A 27552-nucleotide genomic window follows, 5' to 3' on the forward strand; every position below is an offset into this window, starting at 1 on the left:
CCAGCATTTGGGAGGCTGAGGCAGGAGAATTGATTGAGTTCGAGGCTAGGCTGGACATAGCAAGTCCCTGTCTCAAAAAAATTAATATATAAATATAAATAACATTTTGTTTAGTAACATTATTGCCATCAATATAAAAATACACGATAACATAACTTATAATTAAACATTTGTAAAAACCCAAGCGGTCACCTTTGGGTAAGAGGTAAATGCGTATGTAAACAGATGAACTGGAAACTTTCTGCCCAGTGACCAATCCAAGTACAGACATGACCCACAAATAATGTGAGCACCAGATAAGGAACGGACATGATTGTGTCTAATGTGAATCTTCATAATTCAGTACGTTATGTGTTGTAATGGATGTACTTAATGCACTTGTGTGAAAAACGTTTTCTAAATTTTGGTGTTTGCAGTTTTTTATTGCTTTTGTGTGGACCATCATTCTTAACTGTCAGTCATTTTTGTTGGCCCTTCTGTCTCATAAGTCTTCAATTAACACTTGATTTAACAGAAACTGAAGCCCAGCCGGGAAGAGGTTGGGACTTGGGTGAAGAATTCGTGGGGTAAAATTACTGACAGCTGTGCACTGCAAGCAGGCCACATGGACAAGAAGTGCTCATTTAAGGAGAGTGCTATTGTTGGATGTGAAATTGGGGTCATTGGTCCTAAAGGAAATGGAGTCACAAGAAATTCAGGCCCGAATTCAGGGTTTCAAATGTTATGACAATGCTTCAGAACATGATGTAACTATTTGAATAAATGTAGATTTTTGCACACGAATAAATGAATACATTTAGATTGTTGTACGTGAGTAAATACTGGTTGTTGTAAATGCAAAAATAACGCCTCCCCTGAAAATATGCCCTATTGCATCTTTTGGAGCAAAAATTAATGTAAGACCCAGTCTTATTTTGGGGGAAATACTGTATTGTGTAAAGGAGCTAAAAAATTCTGTATTTGATGGAGGATTCCATTTCAGAGAAGACAGAACTTTTTTGAGTGGGTCACTCAGGCTCTGGTTTCAAGGGAGAGAATCAGAGATGAGCTGAACCCTAAAGCATGCTTGAAAAAGAAATGCAAGACTTTTTGTTATTAAAAGCTGCAAACAGCCGGGGATTTAGTTCAGTGGTTTTGCCGCATGCTGCGCAAGTGCAGGGACCTGAGTACCAAAAAAAAGTTGCAAACATACAGGTATGTGGGCCAGTGAAGTGAACCTATGAACAGTAATTACCTTAAGCACTTGCATGTTTAGGGTCAGTTTTGTTTAATCTGTCCACTAGTCGTACCCTGTCTTATTTTTAAGCAAATCCTTGACGTATAGCTTCATCCATGAATGGTGCTGTACATATTTCTAAATGTACAGACCTGATGAGGCAATACCGTTATTGTACCTGGAATTAATACAGTAAAATGCCAGTCAGCATTCAGGTTTGCCCATTCTTATGCACCCTTTAAACAGGTTCCAAATAAAGCCCATACCTTGTGACTGATGGGTCTCTTAATTCATTCAAACCCTAAGTCTTTCCTCTGTTTCTTTCCCTTGGAAATTATTTGTTGTGGTGCCTTTGGTCCTGTAGGAGGGAAAAGGAAGATGGCAGTGGAAACACCTTCCTTTTCTCTTGGGTTCCCACCGTTCCTGTGGTAGTCAGGATGCCAGGGACCTCACAAAGGGAAGCACTGAGAAAATGACTGGGTCTGGGTTTTGAAATCTTACTTCAGGTGTAGTCTGGGGAGTCTCACAAAGGTTTCCCTCCAACCATGGCTATAATGACAATAAATACATACTGTTTCCTGGCAAGCTTACCTGCTTGCTGAAGTGGTTTATATGATATCCAGTGATCCTCCTACCCTGAAATAAAGAGCACCAGCTTAAGAAGGGTCTTACTGTTGACCCTACCATTAGCCCGCCTCTTGCAGACGCTTTGGGAAATACCCCTCTGACACCTCTAACATACTTAACTGGTACTCTCATCTCTGGTCTGAGACCTTTTTTGGTTTCAGTATTGGGGATTGAACCCAGGGCCCTCACACTGAACTACAAGCCCAGTCTTATTTTTTAATTTTGAGACAGGGCTTGGTAAGTCAGGAAGTTGCTCAGGCTCGACTCAAGTTTATTCATTTAAAATTAAAAAAATTTTTTTTGAAACAGGGTCTCACTTTGTAGTTCAGCTGTCCTTGAACTGACTACATAGCCCCAGGCTGGCCTTGAACTCATGGTGATCCGCCTGCCTCAGCCTCCCAAGTGCTTACAGGTATGCACCAGCATACTTGGCTTTTTTTTGAAGCCATATCCAGACTATGGCAGCACAGGATTTGGACTGTTGAGCCCTTCAGGACTGTTGAGCCCTTCAGTTTTGTAGTTTTAAATTTAGTGTCAAGGTATGGAGTCTCTGCTTCCTTTTAAGATTTCAAAATGAGTGGCTGAGGGCAGCCCTTGCCCTGTTTTATTGAAGATGAGATCAGGAGCAAGATTGAGGCAGGCACTAGAAGTGAGATTTTTATTCAGAAAAATCCACATGAAGTATTTCTCCCTGCTGAATCCCTTTTTGCTAACACCATATCGAAGTGGAATTACACCCACCTTCCCTTGACCCAGTTTCTTTTCATTTTGTTTCCATAGTCTTTCCCTTTCCCTCCATTTCATCTCAGAGTTCTTCCTTTATAATTCAGCTTTTACCTAATCTTGAGCTTGTCTGTGTAGACCCCTCACAAGGGCTTCTGAGTTTCTTACGAACATTTACTTAGTGTGAACCCAGCGGTCCTATTCTGTAGGTGTTTACCCAGGTGATGCCAAGCCTGTGTTCACTCAGGAACCTGTGCACCAGTATTTACAGCAGCCTTATTTATGACTGCTGCACACTGCAGACGACTCAGAAGTGTCTCACCTGGAGTCCACACTGGTGCCAGGGGTACATACTGCTCGGAAAGGACAAGGTGTGGACTCCCAGTGCACACAGCCGTGTTGTGGCCACATGGGCGGCTGTATGCTGAGAGTCCTGTGTCTGAGAAGTGCCAGGCACTCGAAGCTAGTGTCCCTTTGCTATCACATCTGAGTGTATGGAAGTTCAGGGAGTCCACCTAGAGGGTTAGGCTGGAGCCGTACGTGTCGGCCATGGTGGAAGCGGGAAGGCAGTGTAGCCTTCTCTGCCTCCTCTCTGATGACTGTTTCCTCTCATGCTTTCCTCCTCATTTCACATGCAAGAAGTCACAGAAATAGCTCCACCAGGAAGTGATCAGCATCAGTGCTGAAAGTACTGTGTAGTGTTAAAAGCATTTTTTTGTTTGTTCCAGAGGTGTGTAATGTTTATAAAATGTGCAACATTTATAAAATTTGAAGTTACGGATTTTTTTTTTTTGAGACAGGGTCTCACTCTGTAGCCCAGACTGGCCTCGCACTCTGCATTCTCCTGCCCACATCTCCGGAGTGCGGGAGTGCTTCACCACCATGCCTGGTGAAATAGTGGAACTTTCACTGGCATGAATGGGGCAGAGAAAAATTTGGCTGGTGGTTTTTATAGGTCGAGAGTTTTTTTATTCTGAACTATTTCAAGATGCAAGAAGATGTAAGAATATAGAGAAAATTGAGCCTTGGCTTCGCTCTTATCAGTTCTTCATATTCTGCCATATTTGCTTCACCATTTCTTGGAAATGAAACCTCAGACATGAAGTTATTTGTGAATGTAATGTTATAAATCTGTTAGCTCTTAAGTATTCCAGTATGTTGTGCTTGGTATTTTGGCATACAGTTTATTAAGATACAATTACTTAGTTTTTCTACCTTTTAATTATTCTGTTACTTCCCCACGTAGTTGCTAAGTTTTGTGGGATCTGGTGTCTTAATTTTGTAGATAACATGATGTTTGTAAAAATGTGCTGTCGATTACAATGTTTTAACAAAACCTCTTAGTTTTTTTGACTTTTTATTAGTAGTGCAAGCAGAGACAGCCAACAGTGCCTGGTTTGCATATAAACATTTCACTTTGCAGCCTGTAGAAATTTAGTAATGAACTCCCCTCAGAGTTAATTAACCACAAACAGCTACCCAGCCCCAGAAGACCTTGTTGCTAAATTTTGACTTAATAGGACTCCAGGCATGATTTACATGGATTTTATCCAAACACTAATTCAGCATTTTTATGAACTTTTGTAATTAGGAAACTCTGTTGCTCATCAGCAAGTTCATAAAATCAGGTAAAGTTTAGTAGATGAAAAGTACAGTAGTTACTGAATAAATCCAATTGTTAGGTAGGAACTAGTTACTGAAGCTTAAAATGGAAAAAGTCGGAAAATTACAAAGCCGTCTGTCAAATAAGGGGAGAAAAGTAAGTTGCATAGTGATATGTACGATACCATTTTTGTAAACAGTATGTACTCTTGTGCTGTTTTTAGTTGTATACAGTATAATATTCTTAAAAAGTGTTAAATGGTGCTTTTTGATGCTGGAGATGAAACCCAAGGACTTGTACATGCTAAGCACTTACACTACCCAGTGAATTGTCTCACCAACCCCAAAATGGTGCTTTAAATTTGAAAATTGGTAGGTGTAAACTGGGGTGGAAATGGAAGGGGGTTCTGGGGCCTGGTAAAAGAGTTTCTTGGGGCACTTGTTAAACACTAGGGGTATGAGGCACTTTTCTGTTCTTTTCTGGGTCTCGGGACTAGGAGCCCCCCTTTTAACAGGCTCAGGTCATTCTGATGCAGGTGGCTCGCCAGCCCTAGGGCTACACTGACTTACTCCTGTGTTTCCTGCCTGAACCCTGATGCAGTAGCGTTTGTGGCCCCTGTAGAAACCCTGTATAGTTGAAAGTGGTGCATGCATGTGGAGCCTCAAGTACCTCAGGGGAGACGTTTACTAAGTCACCTGTCACACTGACCAGTTTCCTAGCTTAAGAGGATCTACTTGTGTCTGCAGGTAGTAGGAAAGTGCCAGAACAGGGGAGGTGGGCCACCCAGGACCCGGCATGCTAAGGATGGGCTCTACCCTTGAGCTATACCTTCGGCCCAAACGTTTTCTTTAAATATGAAACTTAAAAGAGACAAATATTAGTAACAGTACCCTCCAGATCTAGTGAGGACATTCCTATTTGCCTGCCCACTGTAGTAGTTTTGAAGGACGAGATACAGGAAAAAAGTAGTATCTGATATACTCTCAGAAATTTGATATCTGATTTTTTTTTTTTTTGGTACTGGAGATCGAACTCAGGACCTTACGCTTTCGAGGCAGGTGCTGGAACCACTGAACTAAATCCCCGGTCCTGAGATCTGATTTTTAATAAAAGTCTACTAAAGTTTGGTAGTATAACCTGTTGAATCATTTTGAATTCCATAGACCTGCTCCTGGACTTGCCTTTTCTATTTTTAAAATATATTTTTATTTGTGCCTTTAAAACTTTTACAGAACACTGAGTTTCAGTGTAGCATTTTGATCACATCGTCCTCTGTTGTGCTCCATTGCATCTCCCTCACCTTACTCCCCTCCTCTTGGCTAATAGCTCCCTACTACTTTTTTGCTTTTTTAGATTCCACATTTTGGGGAGAACACACAACACTTACCTGAGTCTGGCCAATTTCATGTAACATGATGATGTATAAATTTTCTCATTTTCCTGCAAATGACAAAATTTCATTCTTTATGGCTGAACAACACTCAGTTTTCCTGATCCATTCATCTGTTGATGGGCACCTAAGCTGGTTCCTTCCATGTGTTGGCTGTTGTGAATTGTGGCCCAATAAGCATGGGTAGGCAGGTGTGCCTACAGTGTGCTGACTTACCTCCTTCCACTATAAACCAAGGTGGTGTAGCTGGATCAAGTGGCCTGTAGCCCTTGTTTGCAGTGTTTTGAGGAACTCCGTACTGATATCCACAGTGGTTGTACTAATTTACATTTACATCACTAGTGTAGACCTGTAGACCATGCCCAATCCTCACCAGTGTTCATTGTTTTTTGTATTCTTGATGACAGCCACTCTGGCTGGTGAGAGGTGGAACCTCAGTGTAGTTTTCATTTGCATTTCCCTAGTGACTAAAGATGTTTTTTCCATGTACTTATTGGCTATTTGTACTGCTTTTGACAAGTGTCTATTCAGTCCCACAGTTTTTTTTTGGTACGGGGGATCGAACTTGGGACCTTGTGCTTGTGTACCACTGAGCTAAATCCCCGGTCCTAGTCCCACAGTTTTGATTGAGTCATTTGTCTATGGAGGTTAATTTTTTTGGGTTTTTTTTTCTTGTTTTTTTGAGACCAAGGTTTGCTATGTGGTTTCAGGCTGGCCTTGAATTCACTATGTAGTCCAAATTGGCCTCAAACTCCTGCGATTCTCTTGCCTTAGCCTCCTGAGTGCTGAGACTATAGGCATGCACCACACCTGGCTTAATTTTCGAATTCTTTACATATTCTAGATATTTGCCCTCTATCACAAGAGTAAACAGGAAAGATTTTCTCCCATTTTGTAGGTTATCTCCTCACTCTGTTGATTGTATCCCTTGCTGTACAGAAGTCTTTTAGTTTGATAGAGTCCTAAATAGGAAGTCTTTGCCTGTGCCCATGGCTTCAAATGTTTCTCCTGTGTTTTCTTCTAGTGGTTTCAAAAGTTTCAGGTCTTACGCCTAGGTCTTTGATCCATTTTGAATTGATTTTTGTACATGATAAGAGAAGGCTCTAGTTTGACTCTTCTACCTGTGGATATCAGTTTTCCCAGCACCATTCGTCCAAGAGGCTGTCGTTCCTCCAGTGTGTGTTTTTGGCTCCTTTGTCCACAGTCAGATGGCTGTGGTTGTGTGGGTTTGTCTCTGTGACTTCAGTTCTATTCCGTTGTTCTCCGTGTTTGCTTTTGTGCTGGTCCCAGGCTGTTTGCGTCACCGTGGCTTTCTAGTATCCTTTGAAGTCAGGTATTGTGATGCCTCCAGCGTTGCTCTTGTTGCTCAGAGCTGCTTTGGCTCTCCTGGTCATTTGTGTTTTCATATGAATTCTAGGTTTGTTTTTTCCATTGGAATTTTGATGGGGGTTGCAGTGAATCTGTAGATTACTTTTGGTAATATGGCCATTTTAACAATATTAATCCTGCTGATCCCAAGCATGGAGGACTTTGCGTCTTCTAGTGTCTGCTTGAGTTTCTTTCATTAGAGTTCTTTAATTTTCATTGTAGCGGTCTTTGATCTCCTTTGTTAGGTGTCCTAGAGTTTTTCTTAAAAGCTATTATGAATGGAATTGTTTCCCTGGTTTCTTTCTCAGCTAGCTATATAGAAAAGCTATTGATTTTTGAAATGGTGATTTTTATATCCTTTTTTCTTATGGGGAAATGTGGCCTACCTCTGCTTCAGACTACATCTGAAGTGTGATTGAAAACTGGTGATTTGATTTTAAAGGAGAACCTTTTTCTTTTATTAGAGTACGTATTTGTAGTACATAATGCTTGCATTCCTTGTGGGGAGTTGGTACCAGTACATAATACATCTTAATTCCTTTTTTCATCCCCTTCCTCCCAAGAGAATTTGCTAAAGTAGAAGACAACATTGACATTAGTCCCCCTCCAAATACCTGCTCCTCATCCACTTAGCCCATCATCCTTGCCACTTAAAGACCTGTCCTGGACATTTTCTTTCACAATTGTCTGTAGTTGTGCTGAAGCAGCTGTCTGAATGCCCTGAATCAATTAAAAACCTTTACCTTTCTTGGTCATTTGCACTTTGGGGAAGAATCGGAAGTCATGCATTGCCAGATCTGGTGAATAAGGTCGATGAGGCTGCACTATAAAGGTTTTTGAAAGAAATTGTTGTAAATGTTTTGAATTAATTCAGGACATCTAGACAGTCATGAAGATACAGTCATGAAAAAGGACTTCCAGAAATGCTGTAGAAAGTGGCAGGAGCCATGACATAAATGTGTTAAAAGTGTGGGGGAGTGTTTTGAGCAGGATTAATGGGAATGCATCTTACTGCAATAAAATTTTAAGAAATATTCACCATATTTTTGATCACACTGCATATATGGGTGTTTGTACTATTGAGACCTTTTAGTTTTGAAGGTTTTCAGAGTTAAAAATTGAAGGTGGGACTGCAAGGCCCTTCGTTCCACTCCAGCATGCAACAAATAACTCGACATTGGGAGGTTTGGGAAATATTTTCAAGAGTTGATTCATTCACCAGATGTGCTTACAAGATGAAATATGGCAAGAGTTAATTCATTTAAGTATTTTGTGTTCATTATCGTTTAGTCTCAAAAGTTTTTATGTTGTAAAACAGACTGGAGAATTAATCCATTTTGTGAGCCCAGTCTAAGGGCAGTGCTACCTTGGTCACTTTCCACTACCTCTCATTGTAAGGGTTCCACCACCTGGGCACAGCTGCATTGGAGACTAGGCTTCCAGCACGCAGCCTTTTTGGTTTTTTGAGACAGGGTCTGGCTGTATAATTCAAGCTGACCTTGAACTCACTATGTTGCCCAGGGGGGCCTCGAACTTGCAAGGATCCTCCTACCTCAGCCTCCCGAGTGCTGCAGAGGCATGTGCCAGCATGCTCAGCAACACAGGAACCTTTTGGCGGAGACTGAGTTCAAACCACAGCAGCTCTGAATTTCATCCTCTGTCCTGTGCTGTTGAGAGTGGGGTCTACCCTGACCAAGACCTCACCTAAAGGAGGATGTAAGGATGCAGCGCCAAGCTGGCCTACCTTGTCACAGAGTCTGCGGGGGAGCTGCTGCAGACCACGGATCAGAACCACTGTCTGGATACTGTTTTTGTGGTGTTTTTTTTTTTTTTTGGAGATGCATTTGTGTTGCCCAGGCTGGCTGTGAACTCGTGGACCCTACTGATCTTGGCTTAGCCTCCCAAGGAGCTGGACCACTGATAAAGTGCACTGCACCTGGCTCCTTACTGTTGGCTTTTACTTTTCTGGCACTGTTGAGGTGAAATACTCTTGAATGTTGTTCTAGGTTCCTAATTAGCATCCACAGTATTAATTTTTCAGTTGGCAAGGTTTGAAATTCATCAGGATATAGATTTTGGGGTGCATTCTACAGGTGACGGTGATTGGCCTTTGAGACAGTAAGCAGTGCCTTTTTGTATTACTATTGCCTGTTGAGGTGAGGAGGTGTATGTGCTTGTAGTAGAGTTCTATTAATCTCTTAGATGGTACAGTTAAATTTTTTTAATTTAGAAGATTATTTTGATAATAGCTAGTAGAGAAATGCAATGAATTGTGTAATGAAATGAAGGCATTTTGTATTGCTTCTCACAGATATTGAAGCACAGATTCGAGAGATTCAAGGCAAGAAGGCAGCTCTTGATGAAGCACAAGGAGTGGGCCTTGATTCCACAGGCTACTACGACCAGGAGATTTACGGTGGAAGCGACAGCAGATTTGCTGGCTATGTCACATCAATTGCTGCCACTGAACTTGAAGATGTAAGTTACAAATTGCATGATAGACAAGGTTAGCTTAGTTTTGCTGTGCTTTTCTCTCTCCTTTCTCCTTTCTCCCTCCCTACCCTTAATAGAGAAAGGAAGAAACAGGAATTTTCTGATGGATCTGCCTAGCTTAATCTGGAGAGAGTATTGTATTTTAGGTTTGGGAGATCCTTCAGGAGCTGAAATGATGAAGTATCCTTCCTTTCTAAGGTTCAGAAGCTTCCCTCAAGGTACACAGTTCTGAATCTTTATGTTGAAGACTAGTTTATCTAGCAGAGCAACTGCAGATCATTCTAATGTAAATGCCTCAACTTAGTGCTCAGTCCAGATCAATGGTGGCGAACCTATGGCATGCGTGCCACAGTGGGTTGTTTGTATCATTGAAAGGTTCACTAAAATGTTCACCATCACTGGGGTAGAGTAACCAGGTAAGAAGTGACTGGATTTATGAATAGCCACCTGTCTGTCCTGTGATTCTTTCCTTTCCTTTGCCTTCCTTCCCTTCTCCCTTTTTTTCCCTGATTGATTAATTGGAGACAAGGCCTCGTTATATGGTTCATGCTGGCCTTGAACTCACTGTAGCCCAGGTTGTCCTTGAATGTGGGATGATCTTCCTGCCTGAGCCACTAGTGCCCCATTTTTTTTATTTGCTTCTTTTTAAAAATAAGATACAGGGACTGGCTGTGTTGCTCAGGCTGGCTTCAGATTTGAGATTCTCTTGCCTACCTAAGACTATAAGCACATGCCATTGTGCCTAACCAGTGTGAATTATACTTGATACTGTTTATTTTGCACCCTTTGGCATCTTTATATGAATGGAATTTTTCTTGGTGTTTCTTTTCATGAGCTTTTTGTATGTTTTAGTTACCGTGGAAGACAGTTGCTTTTCATTTTTAAATATAACCTCAAAGTGTTTTTTTGCATATTTCATGTTTTATCTGACCACCCCAAACATCAAATTAGATGAAATTTCTAACAGTTGTTTGATTCAGTAACAAACTATGTATATAATCAGGGTTGTTATTTTTATGAAATTCAAATCATTTTACTTCACAGTTGGCATTTTGTTTTTCCTTGAGAAGAGTTGAAAAATCTCAACGGTGGAATTTCTAGAAGCCAAGGGCACTAGCACTTTGGGTACTCGTGCCCTTGTGGTAAAAGTTGGTGGTGGCTGGGGTTGTCCTTTAGTCTTAGATATGAGAGGAGTGAGGGCTTCTCAGCATTGCACTTTTGACACTGGAAAAGTCACAGTATGTGACGTTGCTCTGTTTAAACAGAGCAGATTCTCAATTCACTCTTTGGTTGTTAAATCATATTTAAAAATATATGTGGCAAAAACAAGCAAAACAGTATTTGTAGTTGTCACATTCAAAGTAGAAATTTCTTCTTGCAAAGTTCTAACTGATGACATTTTTTGTGGCTTGGGGGTTTTCATTGCAGGATGACGATGACTACTCATCATCGACGAGCTTGCTTGGCCAGAAGAAGCCAGGGTACCATGCCCCCGTGGCATTGCTTAATGATATCCCACAGTCAACAGAACAGGTGCCTTTTCTTTTATTAAACCATAGTTTAGCTAATCATCAGTGAATGTCTGAGCTCCTGTGGAAGTCCATAAATTTTAGAAACCAGTTTCTGGAATGGTTTGAGAAGAATTGATTTGGGAGAATTAGAAATAATTTATTTTGGAAAAGTAGTCATTCGGTGTGAGAATGTGGACATATGGATCGTCTCATCTTCGTTTGCCTCGTTCTTTCACGTTAACATTCATCCATCAGGCGAATCCGAATGTTTGGCTTAGTGGTAGGCTGTGTTAACTGTGTGTGTGTTTCCCCAGTGGGCTGGGTTGTGGTCACGGTGCCCTGCTTAGTTATGTAATGACCTGTCCACTAAAGGAGATGTGTCTGTTTGCAGTATGACCCGTTTGCTGAGCACCGGCCTCCAAAGATTGCAGACCGGGAAGATGAATACAAAAAGCACAGGCGGACCATGATCATTTCCCCAGAGCGTCTCGACCCTTTTGCAGATGGTAATTCTTTCCAGCTTTTCTTTACATGCTCAGAATTTATTTGCATTGTCTTTAGCCCTTTGATTTTTTTTGGCATGCTTATGGATTTGCTTTTCTTTTTAAAGTCCCCTTTATTAGAGATTTGTAGAGATTTGGTTGAAGTCACAGATGCCATATTCTTCATCTTTATAATGCAAGTTTTCTTTCCAGGTAGAAGGACAAGAAACTAATGAGCCAATGCCATAGAAACGCAAAGGGTTAAAGGTTTTTCTTTTACTTTTGTTTTGGGTACTCTTTCTATATGTTGAACAAATGTGCTTTTCTGCTCAAAATACTTTCAAATTATTGAAAGTTTTCATTCCGAAATCTAGAGTTTTAGGACTGTTACTTTGGAGAAACTATTTCTCACACTAGAGCTCTCCCCGTATTGTTCTAAATGTAGCTTAGTAAATGCACCTCCTTTGCTCTGAGCATACTTTAAGTTAAAAGTGTGTATCCAAAGACTTTGCTATTCTCATAGTTGGAGTCTGTTTCGCTAATTGTAGTGTGCGAGTCAGCACCAGGGGCATAGTGAGGCTGATGGAAGCTTCCTCAGGTGAGTGAGCTTCACAGAACGAGGTGCCTGTTTCTTAGAGTTAGATTCTGCTGCAGGTTTATGAGCTAGACTTTCAGCCTGCATGAATTAGTAGGGATATTCTTTTTTTTACTTGCATAATTGTAATTGATTTAAACATGTATGTCAGAATTCACAGGCCCATACTAACTGTCCTTAATTTCTTTCCTACAGCAGTACTGCTATATGCCAGTCCTGTCTGCATTCTTAAGGGTGCAGCTCAACACATCCTCTCTAGATTATGGTGAAAAAGTATCCCAAAGGAAGTCTTAGCAGAGCTAGTGTCAGAAAGAATGACACTGCCAATTGGGCATGATCGTCAGCGTAGGAAGTGTCTTAGAGTTTTATGATATTTTTTTCCCTGAATTTCAATGCTATACTACTTGTATAGCTAATTATCTGATTCTAAAGCATAATGTGCCTCTGTGAATCTTGTTATATACTCTTTGGGCTTCTTTAAGATATTTTGAAGTTTGCAGTGCAAATACTAAAACTTTAACCGAGAGACTGACACATCTCTTTGTACACCACTTTTCTTCTGCTTTCGTCATGATAATGTAGAAGTAATATATTAAAAGTTATATGTTTCCAGATGTAATTTATACTTTCTAAGAAATAAAAATATGTTTCTGGGTCATCAAATCTTTAAAAAGCATGAAGCCCTTTTTTAGTAACATGACATCAGAGCATGATGATAGGTATGTTTTTAAAAATGAGATTTTCTAAAGTACAGCTGTTTTAGATCACCTAAGAACTTATTAGTCAGAGTTATTTGTAGTCAGGATTTTAACAGCTTGCAACAGGTAATGTTTTGCATATAAACATCTTTCCAAAGTGTTACTAATGGTAAAGAGATAATTTTCTAGGCTTCTATTCTGCTGCTTGAAGTCAGAACTGCTGATGGAGACAAAGGCACGAAAGTGTACGTATTCCGGACTAGCCACCCAGGACCCATCACTTCTGGACTCTAAGCTGTGCTGTCACTTGCTTTATATGCATTAAAGTATCGTTTTAAACTGCTGTAGATATGTTTGTGTTCAAACAGGTTAAATTGATCAGCAAACTCAATAAAAAGTAAGATGTGTAATTACTAAGTTTTCCATCAAAAATAAATTAAATGATTATCAAATAACAATATTAGAGCAGGGGAGAGAAGTCAGGTGAACCTGATTTCCTTTTATTTATCGTGCCCTTGTCCTGTTGCTGTTCTTTTCTGCAGGAGGGAAGACCCCTGACCCTAAAATGAACGCTCGGACTTACATGGATGTAATGCGAGAACAGCACTTGACTAAGGAAGAGGTGTGTGAACCTGTCGTTTTAATGGTTGTGAAAGAACGTAAAGAAAGTTGAAATTGAGAGACTTCTAAGAAATTTTTTCTTTTTGCTATTTGCTATGCAAGTAATGTTTTAATAGTATTAATAAAAATGAAGTCGAGGAAGAACCTTTTTTCCAAATTCTGAGTCCTATAAAATGAAACTTCCTAGTCCTCTTGTAGCCCAGGACCCTTTAGGGGTGTGAATGTATCTGTCTGACAGTGGGCAAGTCTTTGGAGGATTAATGGTGTGCTCCCAAGGCTGTTGTGGTAGGGAAGAGTTGAATGGTCACGCTATTCTTTAAAGAATCTTTTGTAGGATACATTCTGCATGTGGTTGGAAATTCTGAGTAAATCCTTTTGGCCTGCAGACGTTATTCCTTTTTAAAAAAATTCTGTGTGTGAAACTAGAAATACAGAAAAGTGAAACTAATAAATGGGACCACCAGTGACATAGTAAAGTGAGGGGAGTATAAAGCAAGGCAGTAAGTGGAAATGATGCTGTGAACGACATCAAAACATCCTGGAAACATGTTTTCCCCGGTGTTGGGATTGAACCCAAGCCCTCAGGCATAGTAGGCAAACTCTGTACCACTGAGCTGTGCACCCCTCCCTGAAAGCATTTCATTTATTTTTACTATTGTTAGGTGTATAATTTTCTTTGTTTTTAATTTTATAGCATTTTTTGTTATTTTAGTCTATCAGTACCTGTGTGGGGTACGTGATGTTTGTATGCCTTGTGTGGGGCTGGTACCTGTACATAACACACCTTAATTCCTTTGTTCTTCCATTGTCCCCCCTCGCCCCCATCTTGGGGCCCCCTTTCCCTTTGAGAACGATCTGTCTCCCTCCTTCCTGTAATCCGTCTTGTATTTTGCTCTTTATCTTTACTCTGGGTTTCTCATATAAGAGAAGGAATGTGATATTTAAGCTTGTGGGAAGCATTTTAAAGGTAAATATTTTCTGCTTTTCCAAATGTTTTTCAGAGAGAAATTAGGCAACAGCTAGCAGAGAAAGCTAAAGCTGGAGAGCTGAAAGTCGTCAATGGCGCGGCAGCGTCCCAGCCTCCCTCAAAGCGAAAGCGGCGCTGGGATCAGACTGCTGACCAGACTCCTGGTGCCACTCCCAAAAAGCTGTCCAGTTGGGACCAGGCAGAGGTGATTGCTTTTGATGTTTTATTGCTATCGCTGAAACATTTCTTCTCTGTGATGGGATTTATTACTGTGCTTGGGTGGCTTAAATGACCGAACGATATTTTCTCACAGTATGGAGGTTCGAAGTCCAGGTCTGCGTGCCTCAGGGCTGGCCTCTGGCTTCAGGAGCTCTGTGATTGTGTCACTGTGTCCTCAAGTGTCTCTCTACTGGTAATTCCAGAATAGGTCCCACTGGGGGACTGCATTTCACCCTCTCCTCCCCTCAGGCCTGTCACCAGATGCAGCCTTGTACCAGGGTTAGAGCTGCCACGCCTCCGCAGGATGGGTGGGGTGGCTCAGTCCGCACCCGGGACCATTTTGAACCCATGGCCTTGCTGCCTCGTGTAGGCTGAGCACGAAGTAGTGGCCTTCCTCATTTTCTAGTGGGTAATGGAAGCCTCCCATCACAGCTGGCAAATAGATAATAGGTCACACTCCTCTGTATTATTTTACCCTCTCAGAGGAATCTTTTTTTTAAAAAAAAGAAATTTATTGTGGCAAAATATATGTTACATAAAATCTGCCGCTTTAACCATTAAGTGGCATTAATCACTGTCAGTGTTGTGTGACCATCTGTCACTGCTGTTCTTCAGAACTTTTCATCACCCTGAACAGAAGCACTGCAGCCACTAAGCAGGACGCTGTTCTCCTCCCAGCCAGAGGACGTCTCCGCCCCGTGTCACACCTGCTGTCCCTCCTTAGCACTTCAGCTTTAGTTGATGACTTTGCTCCCCATTTCTCCCCGAGTAGACAGCTCTTCTGTGTCCCCAGTGTGCCTGTGTCTGTTCTACTCTCCTGCCCCTCTTGCATGGGACCATTCATTTTCTTTAAAGGAAAAGCGGCATTCGGCAGAAACACTCTTTGATGCTCGAGTCCTCTTCCTGCTCCCACCCTGTTCTGTCTACACCAGGAAATGCTCAGCGTGTGCTGTCTGGCTGCTGTCTGCTTATCTAGGCCTCACTCTCCCTGTGCAGCTCCTGGAGGTCACTGGACTTTCGTTGCTTAGTCCAGAAGTCTGCTTTCTGCTCAGCCCTCCTGCTACTCAGCACTCATCGTGTGTTCCTGGACGCCCTTTACTTGCTCGGCCTCTGGCCTAAGTCTCTCTCCCCCTCCTTCCTGGCTGCTCTCCTTGCTCTTGTTTGTCTGGTCCTCTTCTGCAGCGCTGGGCTTTGGGGTGCTCTGGCGCTCAGCCCTTGGGGCTCTCGTCCGTGTGCACTCCCTCCCTAGGACCTCATTTCTGTCTCTGCGCTGACTGCGGAAGACAACTCCCAGGCTGTGGAATCTGCCCTCCTGCTCTGTTCCTCAGACTTGTCTGTCTGTCAACCCTGACATGCTTGCTTGGATGTTTTAATAGCATTTTAAAACCAGTTGTTTCTCGAACAAAGTATTGGCCAGTTGTCTGTACTTAGCGCTCCATTCCCCTGCGAGCCATTGGACTTTCCTAGCCAATCCGGGCCCTCCTCACCTGCTCTCCTCACCCCATTCCTTCTGCCAGCACCTGTCGTTGATGTCACCTGTGAATATAATCAGGGTCTGTGTGACTTTGTCTCTCCCACCACAGTCTAAATCAGTATTAGCTCTAGTCAGTACTAATGCAGATTTATTTACATGTGAGAAAAGGTCTATTAGACAGTGGCAGTTTTCCTGCTCCCAGAATTGGGCTGTGTTAACCCTAATATGTCCTTGTCACACATCTCAGTCCCCATTTGATCCGTATGAGAACTGGGTGCTGCTGAATGTAGTGAATTACTAACTTCAGTCATGTGGCCGGCATTCAGTGCTGTTTTAAAAACCGAGATAAACTTGTGCTGGTAATTGTTTAACTGTATTATTACGATAACCACATGTAATAGTTTATTAGTTGGGCATAGTGTACCTATAATCCTATCACTCAGGAGGCTGAGGCAGGAGAATTCCTATGAGTATGAGGCTAGCCTGGGCTATATGCTGAGTTCAGGGCCACCCTGAGCTACATAGTGAGACGCTGTTTCAAAAAACAAAAAGCAAGCAACAACAACAATAAAAGACGTAGTCTTTCCTGTTAGAGCTTTAGAAAGTCAGACCATGTTTTCTTTCGTGCTGCCCAGTTACCATAACTTTACTCTGGTTGTGGCTGTGAGGTAACAATGCATAATAGGAAGGATTTATTCCCTCCTTTCCTCTAATCCAGTAGCAGAGGCAAGTGCCAAAATTAACTGTTTGAACAGTTTATGGTCTTACCTAATCCATAATTTCCCAACCTTGAGTAACATAGTCTTAGTTTTTTATGGTATTTTGCAAACTGATAGCAAGGTAGAGTTCTTGGGTCTATAATAATGATGGCGAACCTTTTAGATCTTTCAGTGACAACAAACAGCTGGCTGTGGCATGTGTGCCATGGGTTCACCACCAATGGTCTGTAAGAGCATCCAACTTTAAAACAAATACATAAAGTGTGGTAAATCCTGTTTACTACTTAAGGGATAGCGTCTAATTCTGAATTTTGATTTGCTTATACTAAATCATCTGCTTTACAGTGATACTGTGTGTACTGTGGAGATTCTTTTGTATCACACACTGACACACTTCGTCAGTCACCTTCCAGTCTGCTCAAACTGCTGTGTGCCTTGCACGTTCCTTACGCCCACCTCTGAGCTTTTCTCCACCAGTCTCCCAGCACCACTTGTGTCGGTATCACTTGGCACAGGTGTGGTGATAAACACAAAGTTCTCTCAAGAAATCCTGTGGTAGGAGGTGGTTGAAAGGTTGTCTGGACAATCCAAAGCATGGTTATTTATTGAACACACACAATTGGACAACTATAAAAAGTGTTTCCTAGAATGAATGGATCCCTTCTCCCTTATTAAATGGTGTGTGTTGGAGCCTCAGGTTGAGAAGTGCTGCTGTAATTGAAGCTGGATGTCTTCCATTGCTGGTCTAGATAGAAAAACTTTAGAGTTTTTTTTTTCTCCCTAAGGCAGATATTAGTGGCATATCCAGGATTCATACCCATTTTTTTTTTTAATCTAGGACTTTTTTTTCACTTCTGTATTAAAACTTGTATCTTTGATCGTAAAATATGTGTGTTAAGAAGAATGTCTTTTAAGCAGAAGGATTGTATAGAGACTAGAAGTAAAAACATTAATTTGTTTAATGTTTTTGTTTAACAGATACAGGTATTTCTCTGGTTGTGTAGGTGTATGAAATAATTTTTTTGCCTCTGTTTAGACCCCTGGGCATACCCCATCTTTAAGATGGGATGAGACACCAGGTCGTGCAAAAGGAAGCGAAACCCCTGGAGCAACCCCTGGCTCAAAAATTTGGGATCCCACGCCAAGTCACACACCTGCCGGAGCTGCTACTCCTGGCCGAGGCGACACACCTGGCCATGCGACCCCGGGCCATGGAGGCGCGACTTCTAGCGCTCGTAAAAACAGATGGGACGAGACCCCCAAAACTGAGAGAGGTATGTTGGGAGTCTGGGAGTCGGGATGCCTGTGAGGGTGCAGGACTGACCTAGGCAGTGTAGCCAGCTGCCGGGAGACAGAGCTGAGCAGATTATAGGCCTCATTTTTTCCCCTTCTCGAAGAGGTTTAAGGTGTATTTCATGAGGAATTTTAGGAGAAGTTAGTCTGTAGATCATAACCTTTTGTTTTTCATTGTGGTTAAATATACCGGGCATAGCAGTTAGTGCGGTAATTGTTTTTACCCACAGTCCCCTCTGTGTTGTGCACCCACCCCCAGTGTTCGTTTCTAGGACCTTCTCCTTACCCAGTGAAATTCTGCATCTGCTGAGCCGCCCATTCTTCCCCCTTCATTTTCTGGTAACCTCTGTTTCTAGGTTCTGTTGCTGAATTTGCCGAAGCGCTTGTCTTTTGTGTAGATGATTATAAGTTTCACAAACTGTTTACAAGGATAGCGGTGTCAAATTAAGATTGAGTAGTAGAATATGCTGTTTGACGGTTTTGCAGACTTGTTAGTGGCGTGGGGAGTGCACCAGTGCACTGGACGAGGCAGTGCAGAATCATCCATGCAGAGTTCTCCCATTTGTGTGCAGAAGTGCAGAATGTGGCTTAAGACACAAAGAGTGCCTCCCTCTGTATAGTGATCTTATGATTGGGAAAAAATAACTTTGTTTTCCTGTTAACAATACATATGTGTTTTTGTAATCAGTGGAAAAGCAACACAAAAAATAGGACAAATGGTAATATTAAAATTTTAAATGTGTCCCTGTTTTAAGAATACCCTGCTTCTGAATGTGGGAGGTTGGATGTGTAACTGAAAGTAAACAATGTTGTTTTAACAGTGGTTAACACTGGTCTTTCTGGCCCTTTCTCTTTGAAGATACTCCCGGGCACGGAAGTGGATGGGCTGAGACTCCTCGAACAGATCGAGGTGGAGATTCAATTGGAGAGACCCCGACTCCTGGAGCCAGTAAAAGAAAGTCCCGATGGGATGAGACCCCGGCCAGTCAGATGGGTGGAAGCACTCCTGTTCTGACCCCTGGAAAGACGCCCATTGGCACCCCAGCCATGAACATGGCCACCCCAACTCCAGGTAGAAACTCTCTCATTGCAAGTAATGGTGTTTCCTCCTGGAAATTTTTCTTTGTGGTTTTCTGCATGCCATTAATGACAGCTTTTGTTTTTTTGATACTGGGGATCGAACTCAGGACCTTGCGGTTGCATGGCAGGCGTGGTGCCACTGAGCTAAATCCCTGGCCCAATGACAGCTTTTAACAAGAATAAGAGAACATAGAATTAGTCTTAGTTTGCATTTGTAAAATGAAAGTGATTAAATATTAGGGTTGATCTTGTGTTATATCACAAGTACCTGTACCTTATACTGTAAATTGTTACAGACATTTGTTGTTTTGGTAGGTCACATTATGAGTATGACCCCTGAACAGCTTCAGGCTTGGAGGTGGGAGAGAGAAATTGATGAGCGAAACCGCCCACTCTCTGATGAAGAATTGGATGCTATGTTCCCAGAAGGATACAAGGTAGTCCCAGTGAATATCAGTGTGGTGATATTGATGATATGAATTTTCAGTTTTGTTGAAAAAATTGACGTACAAGTGTGTATTGGTCTTGCTCATATTTACTAATGCCACTCCATACTTTAGGTATTTCCAAATGTGTTTCAGCTATTCCAGAAAATAGTAGAGATGAAATGAGTAGTGTGAAGCATCTACTAGTTTTTGAAAGTGAAAAATCTCAAGGACTTCTGGTATTGTATGGGCCATCCTTGGGGAGCCTCCACATTAGCAGTGTGGAATAGCTTGCTTCATTTACCAGGGCCTCCAGGCAAGGGCCAGTGAACCATGTTCTCAGCCCTGAAGGTTGTTTGAATTGTAATTTTCTCAGTACCTGGCACTCTGGGGATATTTGCTGATGAAGGTTCTCTGGTTATATAGCTAGTGTTACAGCCAAGACTGGAGCCTGTCATCTGTCTGGTCTTTCCAGTGACCACTGCTTTTTCATAGTTCGCAGTGTGTACCTGTCCCCTCTCCAGTTAGGTGTGTGCTAGTGTTTGTTTCAGATGTGATTATATGCTTTCAAACTGTGAACCTCCACACAGCGTTATGGGTATAGACAGCCTAACGAATACTGCCCGGGTATCTTCTTCAGTTGTAGTCACTGATTGCTTTAGTATCAGTAGGAAGAACAATTCTCTCTAGTGAACTCTACTGATGAGTAAAATTCTTCAAAGTAAATGCTGAAAAACAGTAGACTTGAAATTCCTTTTTTTTTTTTGGTACCAGGAATTGAACTCGGGGCCTTGAGCTTTCGAGGCAGGCACCAGAACCACTGAGCTAAATCCCCGGCCCTAGACTTGAAAGTTCTTAATGTGGACTGGTGCTGCTGTAATTGACACTGATTTCATCAGCCTCCCAGAGAATAAATTCCAGTTTATTCAGAAAGCTTAGTCAGTGGTCCATGCTGACACAGTACGGACTAGCAGCACAGAAAGGGTGACACAACACAGAGAGCATCAATATATATTTAATACAGTGCAATCTTAGATCTAGTTGAATTTTTATTGTTTTATTTATTTTTTATTTTTATTTTTTGGTACTGGGGCTCAAACTTGGGTCTTTGCGCTTGTGTAGCAGGCGGCAAAACCACTGAGCTAAATCCCCGGCCCTGTAGTTGAATTTTTAGACACTACAGTTCAAGCTCATTGGAGAACACCTGCTTAGGCGTATTGACCTGCCCAAGAACAAGAAGTTTTTTTTTTTTTTTTTTTTTTGTACCAGGAAGCGAACTCGGGTCCTTGCGCTTGCGCAGCAAGTGGTGAAACCACTGAGCTAAATCCGCGGCCCAAGAAGTTGTATTTTTAAAAAAGTCTCCTACCAACTTTTTAACAAATTCTTTCTTATTTATTTATTTGGTTTTTACCCCACATTTTTATAAAAATTCCTCATTATTGCTGGGGATTTAGCTCAGTGGTTTCGCCCCCTGCTGTGCAAGCGCAAGGGCCTGGGTTCAATGCTCCGTACAAAAAAAAAAAATTTCTTGTTTTGCAAACAGTTTAATTAGGTGATGTGTGTTTTACGAGCCTTTGATAAATATTTTGGTTTTAGTTTATGCATTTATCTCTTCTAGAATTTCCGACTTACATACAGATTTGTCTTTAGTACAGTAGCTTATGTCAGTGTTCATTTTATTACTAAAACATGTAACCTTTACACATTATTTGCACCATGTAAGTTTATTTCTATTTATATGAATACTTATACATTTTTGCGGGGGGGGGGGGACCAGGGATCGAACTCTGGTCCTTGCGCTTGCAAGGTGGGCTGCGGAACCACTGAGCTAAATCCCCGGCCCAACTTATACATTTTATTTTCTCTAATAGAGCTGTTTTGGAAATCACTGATTCCGGCTTTATAATTTTCAAATTTTAATTTGTCATGGTGGGTTACCAACATGTTTGTACAGATTGTTTTAAAATGATCAGAATTTTATAGGCCTGCCACATATATTTCCATATTTCCCCACACTCCTTATATACTTAAATTCTAACTAGCAGATAAGGAGTATGAATATTTCTCATAAATATTTTAAACTTCTGATTAAGGTAGAACAATAGGATAGGTGTTTTTTCTTCAGGTAGTTAAAACATTTCCTAGAGAATAAGCTGTAAACTGTTTTAAGTATAAATACTACTCGTTACGTTCTGCAATTTATAAAGTCAAGAAAATGCAAAACTGTGTTTCAACTCTGTTAGGTACTTCCACCTCCAGCTGGTTATGTTCCCATTCGAACCCCGGCCCGGAAGCTGACAGCAACTCCAACACCATTAGGTGGAATGACTGGTTTCCACATGCAGACAGAAGACAGAACTATGAAAAGTGTCAATGACCAGCCTTCTGGAAATCTTCCATTTTTAAAACCTGATGATATTCAGTACTTTGATAAACTCTTGGTAAGTGATAATAGGAAAAATGAATTACTGTATTTTGAGAGTTAAAATTATAGCATCTTTACATACCTTTAAAATTTTTTTTTTTTTTACTGTAGGTTGATGTTGATGAATCAACACTTAGTCCAGAAGAGCAAAAAGAGAGAAAAATAATGAAGCTACTTTTAAAGATTAAGAATGGAACACCTCCAATGAGAAAGGCAAGTATCAGCTTAAGTCATTATGTTGGTTATATTTTTGTTTGGAAATTTTAAGTTCTCTTAATCTTTATCAAGGGCATGGGATCAGGGAAAGATAAGATAGTATGAAGGTTTAGTTTTCTGTATCAAAAATTTTGTACTACTAAGGATACAGAAAAAGAAAACTCTTATATTTGTTTTTGAGGCCAGTATGTGTAAGGCTTGAAAGTAATGAGTGGATTCTGTGAGGAATTGTGTTAGCACTGTGCATGACATAAAGCTGGCCGGTCCTGTGAAGGATGTTAGGTATATTGTAGACACTGTGTCCCGCAGTGCTCAGCTGCCCCTTTGTCACGTGGTTCTAACTCTGGAGTCCTCGTGCTGCTGTGTAAAGTGTCTGCCAAAGTATACATTGAAATATGAAGTTACTCAGAATCTTCCTGGAGTAATTTGCTCTTTCACAGATGCTTGATTGCAAAGAATTTTCTCCCTTCACTGTTTTTCCTCAGGCTGCATTGCGCCAGATCACTGATAAAGCGAGGGAGTTTGGAGCTGGGCCTCTGTTTAATCAGATTCTTCCCCTGCTGATGTCTCCTACACTTGAGGACCAGGAGCGCCATTTGCTTGTGAAAGTCATTGATAGGATATTGTACAAACTAGATGACTTAGTACGGCCGTATGTGCACAAGGTTTGTTGTCAAGTATTTTTTGTTTGTTTTTTGTCTTAAGTGTTGTCTCTAATGGTTTTAGTTTTTAATATAGAAGGAATTTAGGAATTTGATTTTTTTGACCAGTTTCTGTATTCCTGAAATTTAAAAATTCTTTTAAATAAGCACATTCTGTACATTCACAGTAGAAAGGAAAGTTCACCCCTGCACTTCACTGCAAAGTGCTCAGTGGACCAGGGTTAAGTTTACTTGTCTGCAGACACAAACATCACATGTACAAATGCAGGTTTATGTAGATGTGTCTTTCTGCCATTTTTACCATAATAAGTTCATATTTTTTGTTCATATTTTTTACTGACATTGGGATGAGAATAGGAACTGTCTTGGTAATAGCAGTTGTAAATTGTTTTTCTTTCTTCGCTGAGGATTGAACCCTAGGCTTCACAAATGCTAGGCAAGGGCCGGGGATTTAGCTCAGTGGTTCTGCAGCCTGCCTCAAAAGTGCAAGGTCCTGAGTTCAATCCCCGGTACCAAAAAAGACAGACAAAACTAACAATGCTAGGCAAGTCCCCTTTTAAAATTTTATTTTGAGATAAGGCCTCACCAAGTTGAAAGTGCAGGCCTAGATAAATAAGGCCTCACCAAGTTGAAAGTGCAGGCCTAGAGATTACAATCCTCCCTTGGTCTGTCCAGTAGCTGGGATTACAGGTATGCACCACCATGCCTGTTTTCTGTTTAAAAAGTGCTAAATGTTTGTTGGTCTGTGTGGTTAACAGTTCACTCAAATTTTCATTTGTATCAGGGGTTTGACATTATATAATTGAAAATTTTTAATTTCTCCCTTGATTAACAGAGTCCTGGTAACTTTACATTTCTTTTTTGCCTGAATGTGACATCAGTAATTGATGTGAAAGATTAGCTGCTCCTCTTTGTTTTTTATTTTTCAGATTCTTGTGGTCATTGAACCGCTGTTAATTGATGAAGATTACTATGCCAGAGTGGAAGGCCGAGAGATCATTTCTAATTTGGCAAAGGTATTCACATGCAGTTTCTAGGGAAGAGAGATTGAATCTATTGATGGGATTATTTGAGTATAGAAAGTCATGGCTGAAAGGTGATATTAGGAGCTTTTCTCTTTTCCCCTTAGGCTGCTGGTCTGGCTACTATGATCTCCACCATGAGACCTGACATAGACAACATGGACGAGTACGTCCGTAACACGACAGCTCGAGCCTTTGCTGTTGTAGCCTCGGCCCTCGGCATTCCTTCCTTATTGCCATTCTTAAAAGCTGTGTGCAAAAGCAAGAAGTCTTGGCAAGCCAGACACACGGGTATTAAGATTGTACAGCAGATAGCTATTCTCATGGGCTGTGCCATCCTGCCACATCTCAGAAGCTTAGTTGAAATCATTGAGCATGGTGAGTTGTCTTTTCTAAGATGGTTGTCCTGAAATTTGGGCTGTGGAATTAGGGAGATAAGTGGATGGGCTTAACTACACAGACACCTTATATTTTTATAATAGGGTTTGTGATATTGTCCACAGACTGGCTCCTACTGTTTTCTGCCCAGTTTTATCTCGTGTGAGTAGATTCTGCAGTCTGCCTAAATGGTTAGGTGTAACTGCTAGAGTCTGGTTGAGACTGTGGAGACCAGGTAGTGTTTTAGTACCTAGATAAAGCCTGTGTTTGGTTTCATAGGTCTCGTGGATGAGCAGCAGAAAGTTCGGACCATCAGTGCGCTGGCCATTGCTGCCTTGGCTGAAGCAGCGACTCCTTATGGTATCGAATCTTTTGATTCAGTGCTGAAGCCCCTGTGGAAGGGTATCCGCCAGCACCGAGGAAAGGTGAGACGCCAGCCACATGCCGAGCTCGAATTTCTAACCATTAGCGTTAAGGCAGCACAAATCTGATTTTCTGATTTTTTTTTTAAATTGGAAAACAGGGTTTGGCTGCTTTCTTAAAGGCTATTGGGTATCTTATCCCTCTCATGGATGCAGAATATGCCAACTACTATACCCGAGAAGTGATGTTAATCCTTATTCGAGAATTCCAGTCTCCCGATGAAGAAATGAAGAAAATCGTGCTGAAGGTAATTGTTCCACGTTGTTACATATTTGTTAACTTCAGCTCAACTGGGTTTGTTTCATGATACAAAGAGAATTGTACTTTTTAAATTTTAGTTTCATTAGTATGTCATATCAGTACTGTGTTTGATTCCTGGTTTTGACCTTTAGGTAGTAAAACAGTGTTGTGGAACAGATGGTGTAGAAGCAAACTACATTAAAACAGAGATTCTTCCTCCTTTCTTTAAACACTTCTGGCAGCACAGAATGGCTTTGGATAGAAGAAATTACCGACAGGTAAAGTTTTGTTGTTAACAAATGTTTTTAGATGATTTTCACTAACTTCTCTTCCATTATCTCACCATTTGTATATGTTTGACTGTGACAGGAATTGGGTTTTCATCATGTAGTTAACTTTCATTTGATTTTACATATAGAATAAGTACTCAAATGGGAATTGATTTTTATTTATTTTGCTTATTTTTTGATGGCACTGGACAGTGAACCCCCCAGGGTGGTGAGCAAGTGTTCTGTCAATGAACTATATCCCAGCCTTTTAAAAAATTTGTTTTGAGATAGGAGTCCTACTGAATTGTCTAGAGGCTGGGGTCACCTTGCCATCCTCCTGCCCATGATGCTGAGTAGCTGGGCTTGCAGGTGTACACTGCTGTGGCCTGCAGAGTCCATGTCTTCGTCAGTTCAGTGTTCTCTCAGCTTGTCCTAGGCTCATTTAAATTTTCTAGTCGCTTTTTCTTAAAGTTTGCTAATTAGAAATTTTCCTTTCTCAACATGTTCACTAGCCAAGCAGTACGTGTAGAATATTAGGTTTTCATGATGTTATTTAACTTCTTTGGGGAAGCCATCGATTTAAAGGTCTTTGTTTTGCCCCTGTAGTTAGTTGATACCACTGTGGAGTTAGCAAACAAAGTAGGTGCGGCAGAAATCATATCCAGGATTGTGGACGATCTGAAAGATGAAGCTGAGCAGTACCGAAAAATGGTGATGGAAACAATTGAGAAAATTATGGGCAACCTGGGAGCAGCCGATATTGATCACAAACTTGAAGAACAACTGATTGATGGTATTCTTTATGCTTTCCAAGAACAGACAACAGAGGTAATTAGTATGGCATATTGCCATGACTTTCATATCTGTAGAAAAACCTACAAATTTAAAGTAAATTTCCCTAAAAAGTAATTAAATTGGGAATAATTTTAAAAACATGTATGTTCTCGGTTGTTTATCAAATGTTCTTTTGCCCCACGTTTTGGATTTGATGTTTAAAAAAAAAAATTGGGTGGTTGGAAGAAGTTGAATATTGCTCTGTATTACTTGTCAGTTGCGAAGAAACAGTTCTGGTTCTTTTTTTTTTTTTTTTTCCTTTTTTTTTGGGGGGGGGGGGCTACCAGGGATCAAACTCAGGACCTTGCACTTGTGAGGCAGACACATTGCCAAATCCCCAGCCCTCTCTGATTTTTTTAAAATACAACTTTGCTCTTCTTTTGTAGGACTCTGTGATGTTGAATGGCTTTGGCACAGTGGTCAATGCACTTGGGAAACGAGTCAAACCGTACTTGCCTCAGATCTGCGGTACAGTTCTGTGGCGTTTAAACAACAAATCTGCCAAAGTCAGGCAGCAGGCAGCGGATTTGATCTCTCGTACTGCTGTGGTCATGAAGACTTGTCAGGAGGTGAGCTTTCCTACCATGTTCCTACTTCTTCTCTGAGCAGCCTGACATAAATAGTGACGTTTTAACATTTCTCTTCGGTTATAGGAAAAGTTGATGGGGCACTTGGGTGTTGTGCTGTATGAATATTTGGGTGAAGAGTATCCCGAAGTATTGGGCAGCATTCTTGGAGCCCTGAAGGCTATTGTAAATGTAATAGGTATGGAATTTGCTGGTCATGTAAGAATTTTTTTTTTTTAATTACTTCTGTATTTTTGAAAGTAAAATATAGAATTATATTTAGGAGTTGGGTGATTTTTATTACCTTTGTAAAAAAGCACTTCAGGATTGTAGTTAAGTCAGAAGCAGCCACAAAAATCATACATTCTTAAACCCGTCTTATACTTTACAGAAAAAAGGGGCATGTTTGGGAGCTGTGAGAGGTAAGGAGGCAGTCACAGTTCAGAGCTTTGACGTCATGGGAGAGGGACTCATGGAAGGAGTGAATCTGCTGAGGAATGTTCTATCATGTTCTTGGGGGAGGCAGGCCCTGGAGCTTTCATTTAGTTTTAGAATGAAATTGCAGATACTTATTCCACAGATTTTTTTAATTGCTGTTCTAGGAATATAATTAGGAAGAAAAGTGTATTGATAAAGTCATTATCTGGTCTTTTTATATCCAAGTCTTTAAACCTGTCCAGTTTTCTAACCCAAAGTAAAAATAAAAGTATATTATAAATAATTTTGGATCTGGAGAACAAAGCTTTTTGTTTTAGGGAAGTATGAAAATGTAGATTATGATATGCAAAGCAAAGAGATGATTTCTTGTATTTAATCTCACTGTAATTGAGCATAAGTGCTATCTGAAGTAACTCCTTGGTCAGAAGAAACCCTCACAAGAGGTCAAAATAGCCAGTTGTGGTAGCTACTGTTTTTCTTACTTTATTTATAGTAAGGAGCATTTATGTAATGTATATGGATCTTTGGTTGCATTTACATACAATTCCCAATTCAGCCCAGTCGTGTCTACTAGA

The 27552-nt window shown here is 41.0% G+C and overlaps 1 protein-coding gene across 4 annotated transcripts in view; it reads left to right on the plus strand.

Moving 5' to 3' along the window:
- Positions 1 to 27552, plus strand: part of Sf3b1 (splicing factor 3b subunit 1) — a 39303-nt gene that overhangs the window by 3752 nt on the left and 7999 nt on the right. The window contains exons 2-20 of one of the 4 annotated variants that reach the window (XM_004871703.4): positions 9239 to 9405; positions 10849 to 10953; positions 11323 to 11437; positions 13249 to 13328; positions 14329 to 14499; positions 17743 to 17980; positions 18859 to 19071; positions 19395 to 19516; positions 21748 to 21945; positions 22041 to 22142; positions 22631 to 22810; positions 23737 to 23823; positions 23937 to 24207; positions 24487 to 24632; positions 24731 to 24877; positions 25023 to 25148; positions 25746 to 25967; positions 26360 to 26542; positions 26627 to 26738. In XM_004871703.4, the coding sequence (XP_004871760.1) occupies positions 9239 to 9405; positions 10849 to 10953; positions 11323 to 11437; positions 13249 to 13328; positions 14329 to 14499; positions 17743 to 17980; positions 18859 to 19071; positions 19395 to 19516; positions 21748 to 21945; positions 22041 to 22142; positions 22631 to 22810; positions 23737 to 23823; positions 23937 to 24207; positions 24487 to 24632; positions 24731 to 24877; positions 25023 to 25148; positions 25746 to 25967; positions 26360 to 26542; positions 26627 to 26738 (2985 nt within the window). Of the gene's footprint in view, positions 1 to 9238; positions 9406 to 10848; positions 10954 to 11322; positions 11438 to 12762; positions 13143 to 13248; positions 13329 to 14328; positions 14500 to 17742; positions 17981 to 18858; positions 19072 to 19394; positions 19517 to 21747; positions 21946 to 22040; positions 22143 to 22630; positions 22811 to 23736; positions 23824 to 23936; positions 24208 to 24486; positions 24633 to 24730; positions 24878 to 25022; positions 25149 to 25745; positions 25968 to 26359; positions 26543 to 26626; positions 26739 to 27552 lie in introns of those variants that run through there. The other 3 variants (XM_004871704.4, XR_002391494.2, XM_021249804.2) reach the window with 3 other exon arrangements.

The sequence above is a fragment of the Heterocephalus glaber genome, unplaced genomic scaffold (genome assembly GCF_053883595.1).
Source record: "Heterocephalus glaber isolate CG9 unplaced genomic scaffold, H.glaber_assembly_v1.0 deba00001743, whole genome shotgun sequence".
Classification (NCBI taxonomy): domain Eukaryota; kingdom Metazoa; phylum Chordata; class Mammalia; order Rodentia; family Bathyergidae; genus Heterocephalus; species Heterocephalus glaber.